The following is a 12,242-nucleotide window of genomic DNA, read 5'->3' on the forward strand; positions in this document are numbered from 1 at the left end:
TCAACACCACTCATCTCACCAATTAAAAATCATTTATCATTATGCTAATGTATGATATACATTATGCTAAATTATGATATAATATCATTATGCTAATTGATGAATTCAGCTGTGGACTGTAAACCCTTATCTAGGGTGATTCCAAAGTTAACCATCTCCAAAGCACAAGTTTCTGATGAGGGGACTGAAGGACGCTATCTACTCACTCCTATGGTGCAGATTCATACATCCCATTGATCACACAGAGAATAACGCACATACCAAACTTTAACATTATGGAAAAGAAAATAAATCCAACATATTATCTAGAAAATTTTTCATCCATTCTGAGTCTTTGAACCTACCACAAAAATGGGATCATTGGCGGCAGAATGCGGTAAAGCATTTGTCCCGTTCAGGAAGGAATGAACCAAATTATGAAGGCTCACCACTTGAGAGTCCAGGGTCCCGTCTGCTTTATCAAACCCTTCCAGGGCATTCCTGAGAGAAATCAGTATGTCAACAACAATAGTCACAGATTGACAAAGGTTTTTTTAATTTGTTCCAGCCTAAATAATAGTCTTCTCATTTGAAACTGGGTAAGGAAATGGGAAGCTCTGTCATGGCTCATTAACTAAGAACTAGCCCTGACCTTTAATGATGATCTTCTATAAGGGGAGGGAATTCTTAATCAGTGCTACTTCTGCACCTGCTCAGCTGGATTATATCTCTTTTGTGTACCGTATGACAATTTTTCACCTTCGTATCTGTCTCCCATGACAGACCATGAACTCCTAGAGGGCGGTTTTCTTCAGATTTTTATTTCCAAGTCTCAATACCATGCCCAGCACATGGGCTATGATCAATAAATATTTTTTGAATTAGCATATAATCTTATATTCCTATTTCTCAACTAAATCGACCTACAGCGCGACTGTAATATAGTCAACATCCTAAGGATAGCCCCATTTTCAGGAAATTCTAACTTTCCATACCTTAACCCAGTTTGATCCTCAAATTTAAGAACACAGCAGAATCACTAGAAAAAAAACCACGTAATTCATGTCCCACTTCTAGAGTTTCTGATTCAGTAGCTATAGGCTGGGTCCTAAGAATTTGTAATTCTAACCAACCCCTAAGTGATGCCAATTACGGTTGTCTGGGCATCACACTTTGAGAACCACTCCCTTAAATCTATATGGAATGCAACCTGTGTCAACAGCATTTTTATCACAATGAAAAACTAAAGCATGTTTCTTTTCAAGACAATCTTAAATGTTGCCCTTTACCTCACCTTTGACCCGACTCTAAGGGCTGTGTCCAACCCCAATACAGACCCTGAACCCTGCTATTCTTAGTACAACCTCTGCATTTAGGGTTAGTCTATCCTGCTTCTGGCCCCAAATAATCCATCAGTTGTATAATTCACAAACAGATAAGAGAGAAAGAATCCAGTTTTGGAGAAGACCAGGAATCTATCACCATTTCTTTTTGGAGTCCCATCCACCTTTGTTTAAAACCTTATTTATATCCATACATATTTCTCTTCATTCTTCAAGTCTTTTTAGAGGGAGAGAATTATCAGCCGGCCTTTAAATTTCAAGCATTGCAATGTAGTTGCTGTGTTGTAATTTGAGTTGCATTTAGTCTGTAAAACTCCTCTGAGATCTCAGACCCTAATATTAAGATCTATGGCTGATAAAATTTTTTAAAAAGACAGAAAAGTAAAAGAAAGCGCATGAGAAAATATTTTTTGAATCCTAAATTTAAAGAGGTACCTTGGTTCTGAACACTGTACCTACATATGTGCAGAAATTCGAAATACAAAATATGGTTATAAATAGCTGAGTCAGGAGAGATTAAAACTTCACTGTTAATTATAGCGCATGGATGATGACTTTCCTCACTCACATTGATCCCTTGTTATCCTCTCTTATCAAAAGACTTAGCTTTGTAAATGTCTCCCAACACCTGGATTTCCTTCTAGTTCATTATGACCACAGGCATGAAAATCTAAAAGTGTTATAAAGTTCCAGCCTAGCAGAACTCAGAGCACCAACCTGAAGCTGAAGGTAGAGTTCTGGAAGAAAGGAGGATTGTCAAACTCCTTGAGAGACAGACAGTCTTGCACGTCTTTCAGGGTTGGCAATTTCTCACCATTTCTTCCCACTTGATTTCTTCTCAAGAAGCCTTCATAGGTTCCATTACACAGGGTGACCTGGCGGTTGTAATCATCTAAGCTAAGATTTGAAGGGGATTAAAAATATATGTCTTAATGTGTAGATAGTATCATAACTTGGGGCCAAGAAAACCAATCAGAGTCATACTCATGATAAAATTTATTAGTTACCTTACAGGGCAAAAATATGTGGTCAAAGTACTACCTCCAAAAGTAATTATGGATTAAAGAGTTTCAAAATCATAGATGCAAAAATATGACATATGAATAAATATGCATAACAATTACCATTCCACTGTACAGACAGTAAGAGGATTTACAGGCAAGATGGTGACTCCTATTGTGTGCATTGAATCTTGAGTAACGGAAGAGAAAATACAGTGACCCATATTCTACTGAGCTAAGCCAGTCTGGGCAGAAGGGCCTATGTAGAGCTAGGAAAGCATTTTAGGAAAATTGAAGGCAAACGGAGGCAATCAGAGTGAAAACAGGTAAAACAATAAGGAGTGGAGGTATTAGGACAAATGCTGTATTAGAAAATGTTCTAAGGCTGTGGGGATGGTTATATAGTAAACATGGAGGCTGAGAAAATCCCCTGCCCATAAAAGATTATATTCTACATGCCTACTGTGGCCTGAAACTCCACCATCAGAGCATTCTTTCATTGGTAGGGATAAAATTTTAAAGCTGTTTCTGTGTGTTTTAACGGGGAAGGGGCAGTACCGGGCATGTGAGAATAGAATCAGCACACACATGAGGATGAAAGAGGCCAGTACCTAAAACTAGGCAAAGAAAAAAGATCTCCAAGGCAGCCTTTCCCAAGTGTGTTCAAGTGAGACGATCTGTGAAATAAAGGTGCCAAGGTCAGATAAGTTTAGGCCCCTCTTGAAGAATAATAATATGTTTACATAAGAAATGACCTGAGTGCTTCTAAAAAATAAATACATAGATAAACTGTTTAACTCAGCATTCCCTAAGTGTATTTGATCATATTTCACATACCACATAGTAATACCTCAAGGCACGATAAGAAATGGGGCTTTAGGGAATTATGCTAAGTCACGTAAAAAGCACTTGTTAGGTCTCTACGTAGTGTGGAGCTGTCCGAGGACTGTAGGAAAAGCTTAGGATGTAGAAGGTGGGGGTCCTAGCTAGCTAGGCCTAGATCTCTGAAAACACACACGTGCCCAGCCTCATGTGTGTGACAATGAAGCTCTGTGCCATGGAGTAGTCGAAAAACAGGACAGGAGAGCTAGCGCACTCGGGTTAAAAACAGGATTTTGGAGGAAACAGATGAATAAAGGAAGGCAAAGGATCTTCTTGGGGAATCTTTTTCTGAGACATGTGCCATGAAAGAGAAACACATTCAAGGAATCGCTGAGGACAGAATTCTTCACGGGCGGCGGGCTGCCCACCTGCTTCTGTGTCCTTCCGTACTTAGCATTCTCCCACGGCCCCATCCCCTGTTCCTCTCAACCGCCAGCATGCTGGGGTTCAGCCATACCACACTGCTTTTCTAGCTTCATATATACAATGTTCCCTCCACCTAGGACGTACTCAACATGCTCCCCTACCTGGTTGAGGTCTGTGCCCCCTTAAAGGCTCAGAATAATTGTCTCCACCTCTTAGAGCCTTTCCCTGACTCTGCTTGGCTTTACACATGTATCTATTATGATCCATCTCAGGGTGTATTATGATTTGTTTACAAGCCATCTACCTTTGTAAATATAAAATATTCAAAAGGGAAGCTATAATATATTCATCCTTGTATTCCCAACACTATTACACTGTTTAGAATATGACTGGGGCTTAACCAACGTTGGCTGAATGCAGGAACTACTAATTTCAAAATAGGTGATCTCAAAATGATGACCAAGCATATTCAACGCACAGATGTGATTTTCATACCTCTATTCTTTTAGTAAAGGGCTTAGAATTTTTAAAAATCCCATCTCCCCCAGGAAAATCATTTTCAGAAACATGAAAACAGAACCCAACATGCATTAGAAACAGAAATGTAAAGCGACTCTCCATCTCTCAGACAAAAGAAAATAAGGTCTCTGGATTTCCATTCCAGGTACAGACGTGATTACCTATCACAGATAATTCCCCAGCTGGAGAATCTTGAGTTCTGACTAATCAGCATCGGATCATCTTGTCTTGCTGCCCCAAGCAGTTGGTCTGTACACACGTCACACTCGTTCCTCCCCGTGGCAAAGTTCCAGTAGGGCAAAGCAAAGGACTCATTGCCAATAAGTCGCTAAAAGCAAAAGGCACGCCTAGTCATTTCACTCATGCCATCAGATACAACATGAAAGCATGCAAAGCAAACACTGACATGGGTCTTCACCAAATGTATAGCAAAATTTAAAGAACCAACGGTATAGTTTTCACCAACCTGGAGATCTCTTTCCAGCCACAACAAATGGTACCGGTGCCAGGTGACAAAGGCGGGTCCTTGGTGTGAGAAATCAATGGCCTTATATGGGCGCCCTGGTCCTAAAACAATTGGGAAACTAATTAGATATCACAGAATAGAGTTTTTTCAATGTTAAACCTTACCTGAGATGTATCTGCAAAGCCAGTACGCCAACAGTGTTTATTAAAAAGAAAACAGAAAAAAAGAAGAAGAAGTAGTAGTTTTGGTCATTTATCTCTTTGAAAGCAACATCAACAATAAAACAATTTCAGAAGCAACTATCACTTTTAGGATAATTTTCCTTCATCTCTTGACATTTTGATTGTCAACAGAAACCCAGAGAAATTCAGATCATTTTCAAAATTAAGAGCCCCTGTTATATATTTAATTTTAAGCAATATTTCATTAAGATGAAATCAAACTATCTAAACGAATAGATCATTAAGACCTAAATGAAATATATTTTTCAAAGACATTTTTCTAACCTATTCCTTACAAACTCACACATTTATAAGGGAAGGCCTAATTAAGAATAAAGCAACGTCTACTGCACTTAATTCTAATTCAGCATTTATATAACCAAAAAGAACTTTCATGGTTTTTTGCCTCAGCCATCAATCAGTTTCAACTACTAGCTGACAACCATGGTCACCGAGACTAGAAGAGAGAAAAATACGTTCAAACCAATTTGGCTGGCCACTGGAACTGCCAATTTTAGTGGAAAGCTTTGGGCAATTTAATGACCTCCTTACTGCCTATTTCATCCTTCTTCCCCCTTTCATAACAGCTTTTGATGGTTATGTAGAAACTTTAGCTAACTTTAGTTCTTTTTCAAAGTACCTATAATAACTTCAGAGAGCTGAACAGACATGAATATAAATTTAATTCCCAGATACGACCAGAAACTGTAGTTTTCTTTTCCTCTTGAGAGAGTAGCCTTTCATAAAGCAAAAATTCCTTAGAGTCATGACAGGAAAGCTATAAAGGTTTATAGCTAGACGTGCCTCCTTATCTACCAACAAAGAAAGACAGATGCTTACCTGAGAGGCAAGTTTTTAAAAGACTCACACTGAGGAAAGAACTGCTGTTGCTGCTGTTGGACGGCCCTTTTAAAATGTTTTAATCCAGAACAAAGTTTAAAGTTCTCAAAACAAACTGATGAGGGAGAATAATATTGTATGTCAACTGCAATTGATTTTTTTTAATTAAAAATAAAAAGCAAGTTTAAAAACAATGATGAGGGAGAATCAAGTGATGGGGACCCAGAGATAAACACAAGGACAGACAATTCTAAAAGCAAATGGACTATTTGAAGTGAGCTTGATGTTCTCATTCACCCTGACTCCCCCAAGGAGCCCCCAATGTAGAGGGAATTTCAGGGGTAGCCAAGGGTTCAGAACTGCACTGAGCAGAATCTGAACTGGAGTCAAGATGTCTGGGAATAAACATTTCCATCAGGGCTTCACCCTGACTGAAAAATAACTGAGGACAAAGCTGGACCTACTAGATTAATGAAGTTCCTAATAGACAACCCCACCACCACCACCACCACCATTCGAAGTCCTACCAGGCCCCAATTTGGGGGAGTTAGAAGGGCAGGCCACCATTTTCTCAAGCATCAGACATCACTGTGATTTCAAAGGGCAAAGCCAGGATGAATTCTACATTGCTGTGGCTCAGCTTATGCCTTTTCTTGACAAAACAACTCCCAAACAACCCTGAGGATCCCAGCAGTGCATAGGCACCATAAACGATGACCTGAAAGACTAAAGAGTAGTACCTGTGAGTTTCATGAGGTACACACTTCCAACACAAACACTCTAACTCTGCCCAAAGAAGTTTCATGTGCTTCAGCACACGTTCAGTTAATTCCTCTAATTTGAAGAAAAGGTCAGAGAGGGTTTCCATGGCCAGATTTAGACATGTTTTCTTCTGGAATCAAAAGTAATTTGCCTTTACTTCACCAACTCTTTCTTGTCTTTGAGGATGACGAGCTTCATGGAGAAGAGATTAGACTTTGAACCCAAAACCCAAACTACAGGAGAGAACAGTGTCCAATGTTTGCAACTAATGCACAGGAAGAAAATGCTCCATCCTCACTTTACACAGCATTTGATAATTGTCTGACTTTCACAAGCCAAACCCTTCCTTCAGGTTGTTCTCTTGTTAATTAACTGCCTGAAATTACTTCTCACCCATCTACCCCCAAACCCAAACCTATAATAACATACATTAATCTAAGGGAAAAACTCACCTAATAATGTATCTCTAACAGAATAATAATGGAGCCACACAAAGAAATCATAAATGCTGCAGTTGGTGAACTGTGGCTGGGTCCCGTTGGGCCCAAGCAGGCTCAGCCAGTGTTGCGTAGTGATCACGTAGTCGGGGTGTGTAGTGTTCTTTGCGAGGTCTAAGGCACCCAAGAACTGCTCCCTTTCCTGGGGAGTCAAGGAATGGATGTTCTTTCGAACAACTGGTGGTTTCTTCTGATCACAGTTGGGGCCAGTCCAGCCAAACTTGCAGTCTCCACAGTTGTAGCCAGTAAAGTTTCCTAGAGTATGTTAAAAAGATGAGGGTGGGGAGGGAGACAGAAGAAGAAATAAGTTTATGTAGTTTGGAAGCAATTTCTGAATTTGAACTTTGTGGTAGAATGAAAGAGAAGGTGAAGGTCCTTACAAGAGGGCAAAAGAAGCCAATTTCCTTCACTTAATCTCCTCTTGAAAAATTTACATCTCAAAGTGAACTGAACATTAGAAAGCTCCCTAGAAATGTTTCCTTCAAAGAAACAGGTTGTGAAATGCATTAGATGCTGTTATGGTCTGAAATGTCTCCCCCAAAATTCATATGTTGAAATTCTAAACCTCACTACCTCAGGATGTGACTATATTTAGAGATAGGGTCTGTAAAAGAGATAATTAAGTTAAAATGAAGTCATTAGGGTGGCCTCTAATCCAGTAGGACTGGTGTCCTTACAAGAACAGGAAATTTGGACAAAGACATTATGACACAGGGCGAAGAACGCCAAGCCTGCCAACACCTTGATCTTGGACTTCAGGCCTCCAGAACAGCGAGAGAATGAATTTTGTTGGTCCCCCGGTCAGTGGTACAGTGTTATGGTAGCTAGCCAACTGATCCCGCGTTGTCTTCCACACTCTCCTTCCTCTCACGGCTCGTGCAGGGTGTCCCTTCCTACGTCCTCTCCGCATCCCCACCTGGGACTAAGGAGCAGACTCCGTGTCCACACTGCCAAGCCTGCTGTCCTATGGCACAGACTAAAAGCCTGATTTAGAGAAGGAGAAGAATATACACCAAGCTAAAGGCAGAACCAAAGTAAATCAGCTGATTTCCAGATATTCAGGTGAAATCTAACATTTAAAAAGCTGGTTTATGTCACAAAGGAGACAGAGTTAAGGCAAAATCAATGGAGGCTGGCAGGTCATAAAGGTGAGTTAGCTGCCATGGTGTCTGGAAGTGCAAATCACTGCCGGCTTCCTGTGGTTGCACAGATGTCTCTGCTCTATCAACCCAAAGAAGGAGGAGTGGCCGTTCCAGGCTCTCAGCATCTTTCTGACTAACGCCAAAGTTTAGTATTTCAGCTCGCTTTGACTTTTCCCATCCTAGCCATGAGTATTGCGTTTGATATGGTAAGCACCTCATTCCTTAGATGGTGATAAGTGGGAGAATAAATATTTAAATATTATCGGACTGAAATGTTGAAACAAAAGGGGATAATAATGCATATCTCCCAGGGGATGAGAGAGGTTACGTAAAGCATTTAACACAGGTGACCAGGTCCAGGGCTCCCCTCCTCCTCCTTCTCCATCGCATGCTCCCAGACCTTTTTCCTGGCTCTTCTTCTTTCTGTCATTGCCTGGGTTACCCACTTCTCCTTTAAACTTCACCATGGGTCGTCTACAACAACATCCTCGATTCTACACGCCAGAGGCCGATGTTCCCATGCTGTGCTCCATGGTACCGCCTATGCCACTTCCCCTGAGTTTATCACACTGACTGTGGAATTCTACTTGTCTCAGCTCATAAATATCATAAATAGGAAGAATGTTTTCAAAGTACTCATGGCTAGGATGGGAAAAGTCAAAGCAAGCTGAAGACAAACTACAAGACAGTTATCCTGCTGCAAGGCCTGTGCTTGGCCTTGGAAAAATGAGTGTTCGTCGAATGAATTCAAGAAATATAAAGCCAAATCACCATGATACACACTTTAAATACCTTATACTTGTCAATTATGCCTCAATAAAGCTGAAATTTCAATAATAATAATAATAATTTAAAAAAGAAAGAAGTATGTCAAGTATAATTTTAAAAAGAAAGGAGTATAAAGCATGTAGTACATAATTCAGTAAATGTATATTTTCTTCTTCCTTTCTCTCCCTATTCTTGGTGGATTAGAAGGAAAAGCTGGCCCTGTAAATAGTTTTGATAAACTATAAGCACCAAAATAGAGGTAAATAAAAAAGTACTAAGGCCATAGTAGAGAGAAGCTTATTTGGATTTTAAAGAAAAAGAAAAATTTCCAGTAGCATGTAAACAAAACTATAGCATTTGTACTATGGAAATAAAATGTACAAGCATCCTTTTCTATTAACCCAATGAATTTTTTGATGGTTAAAGAAATTGTCCTTTAAAATATCATAAATAGGAAGAATGTTTTCAAAAGTAATTGGTTATTTGGGTTCTATGCTCTTTGTCACATGCAAAATATTCTATCTATCTTTACATAGCTCAACTATGTTTCAATACCATATGAGAACAAAAGTAAAAAGTACTTAAAAAGAAAATTTCTACTAGTTCCAAGACAGAAAATCATGTTTTAGAATAGTTTGAGTTAAATATTAAAATTTATATTGATTATTGGAGTGAAACTATTAAATACAAATTATTTAACAAAATTTGTTGAGTAGCTACTACAGTATCAGATGCTATGCAAGGTGCTTAAGTCTTCATGGAGCTTGGAGTTATTTATTTTCCCTCAGGGTATCAACTGAAATCGTATCATAACTACTTTTAAAACAATTTGATTAGAATGCATCACCTACTCTGGCAGCTTTTATAAGAATATTTTTTTGAGGAGTGATTGAATAAAATGCACCTGAAGGATAGTAAACACCCAAACTTCCAGCTGTTAACCAACAGCCAGATGACTGGAGATGAATGCATAGCTACAGCTCTACAATAAGAAAGTAATTCCTTCCTTCAAAATGCTAAGAAACAGCATCCCTAAGTTTTATAATAATAAACTCAATACATTTACACATTTAAAAGCGTAAAAATTGTCTTTGAATTTTGGGGTCTCGTTGTTGAAACTGAGTAATTCATCATGAGTTTTAAGATTCTTGCTCTTTCTTTACCACAGTTCTTCTTGGTTGCTAGAAATGAAATTACCAATATCTCATTATCTCCCTCATTTGTTTATTCAGCAAATAAGTTATTAACACCTACTACCTAAAAGGCAGTCAAAACCAAATATGCCTCCCCCTGTGCTCCCACAACTGTACGTACATTCACAGACTGCCACACTTGGTAACTTTGGATTTCACCTCTCAGAGACTGTCATATGTGATAAGCACATTAATATATATTAGAGAACTTAGAACAGTGTCTGGTACATAGTAAGTTCTACGTTGTTATTATTACTAGTATTACTAAATACCTCTTATCCAGTAGTATCATATAAGTACTTGTTTTTATATGTCTTATCATCCGCTACACTTTGGACACATTAAAAATCATGTTAGGTTTTTTTTTTTTTCCCTTTGTATCTCAAGGGCCTAATATAATTGGTGCTAAATAAACATTGGTTGGGTGTGTGATGAAGGACTCTATGAATAATTGAATAAAGGCATTAAGCACTAGAGGATACAAACATAAATAAGGCACAGTGCCTTCATCTAGGGCAGATGAAATACCAACGCAAGTCTAACTGTGGAGAAGGTGAAAACAGAGGAATCAGCCAAACATCATCAACGACAAAAAACAAAATGATTATTCTGACTCAGAAGACCAGAGATACTTCACAATCATGTAGAATGTCTCTTTCCACAAAGCCAGAGTTGCCCCTGAAAATCAATGTAGAAGTAATAAGAAAGCATTTGTCTGGATTTGAACTCACCTGTGACCCAGAAATGTATTCAATAAAAAAAAAAAATTGCTTTTCCAGCATGTGTCAGAGAAAATACGCAAAAGCTCTGCAGTCAGATCTTTTTCATTTTTCAGCTTCTAAACCTGGTTTAAAAAATTTGTTAGAATGCTGAAGACAACTGAAAAGTGCAACAAAGTGAAAGCCTAGCACCCAAAATGTTTATTGTTTTAATTTAGATTTCCTAGCAGTTCCTTACACTGATGTAACATGAGTTAACTTTTTTCTCTTAATCCACCAATAGCAGCAGCAAAAAATATAAGAAGAAGGCCCTTTTAAAAAGAATTGCATTATCTCACTGGAAAATGGAGAGAGAAAAAATAAAGGATCCTTAGATACCAATCTATCTACCATTGAGTACGTCTTTGAGAAAAATTAAATTTACAAAGACAAAATCTAATACCTACTTAGGGCTGAGACAAAAATGGGAAGAGAGTGAGAACAATCAAACAATGCACGTTTCTACACGAACTGCATCAGCTCAACCTCAGAAGGCTGTTAGACTAAATAAGCTTAAAGACCACTGATTAGTGAATTTACAAGGAGCTCTAAGTAGTCTATTCCTTTTAATTAGAGATTCTATTATTTTAATAACAATACTTTATACTCACATAGGGCCTTTCATCTACAGAGCTCAAAAGGATTTTACAAGTGTGGTTTCATCATCATCCCTATTTCAGAGATTGGAAAATGGAGGCATTTAGTCACTTGTACAAACAAGATGTTCTCAGACAACTGTTCAAAAACTATTTGGTGCACATGTTTTTCAAAAGTCCGAAGGTACAGCTGGAACTGGTTATTCTCAGAAATCCCAACTGACAGGTAAGACTTGTAAAATGAATGGCTATGTCTCCTGAAATTCAGCTCTTCCTGAAAATTAAGTTCAGTAATTTTCAGTTTCAGTTTATCCCCACAGAGAATGGAAAAGTTCTCTGTAGAGAATTTGAGCACATAATTTAGGAATTTTTCCCCCCTCAAAGTTTGCATTTATTTCGGTTTAATAGACTACAATCTTGTACCAACTTCAAGATCGTGGAGATTATGGTCTGTTTTTTTTTTTTTAATTTTATTTTATTGTGGTAAGAACACTTAACATGAAGTCTACCCTCTTTACACATTTTTAAGTGTACAGTACATTATTGCAGATACAAAACTCTAGAACTAATCTTGCTGAACTGAAACTTTATGCTGGCTTATTAGTAACTCTCCATTTCCCTCTTGCCCTGGTCTCTGGTAACCACCATTCCCCTGATTCTGTGAATTTGACTAATTTAGATACTTCCTATAAGTGGAGTCATGCAGTATGTGTCTTTCTGTGACTGACTTATTTCATTAACATACTGTGTTCAAGGTTAACCCACGTTGTCCCATATTGCAGGATTTCCTTCTTTTTAAAGTCCTTTGAAATAGTATTCAGTTGCACATACCCCTTGGCTAGGATGTGGAGAAAAGGGAACCCATCCTTGTACACTATGGGTGGGAAAGCAAAATTGTGTAGCTGCTAT

The 12,242-nt window shown here is 38.4% G+C and overlaps 1 protein-coding gene across 1 annotated transcript in view; it reads right to left on the bottom strand.

Moving 5' to 3' along the window:
* DCT (dopachrome tautomerase) overlaps window positions 1-12,242 on the bottom strand; it is a 32,423-nt gene that overhangs the window by 16,846 nt on the left and 3,335 nt on the right. Inside the window, exons 2-6 of the mRNA XM_019737195.2 lie at window positions 6,832-7,131; window positions 4,557-4,657; window positions 4,252-4,418; window positions 2,040-2,219; window positions 345-480 (exon numbers count right to left, since the gene is read on the bottom strand). Coding sequence (XP_019592754.2) covers window positions 345-480; window positions 2,040-2,219; window positions 4,252-4,418; window positions 4,557-4,657; window positions 6,832-7,131 — 884 coding nt within the window. The remainder of the gene's footprint in view (window positions 1-344; window positions 481-2,039; window positions 2,220-4,251; window positions 4,419-4,556; window positions 4,658-6,831; window positions 7,132-12,242) is intronic.

This window comes from Rhinolophus sinicus, linkage group LG04, assembly GCF_036562045.2.
Source record: "Rhinolophus sinicus isolate RSC01 linkage group LG04, ASM3656204v1, whole genome shotgun sequence".
NCBI classification, from domain to species: domain Eukaryota; kingdom Metazoa; phylum Chordata; class Mammalia; order Chiroptera; family Rhinolophidae; genus Rhinolophus; species Rhinolophus sinicus.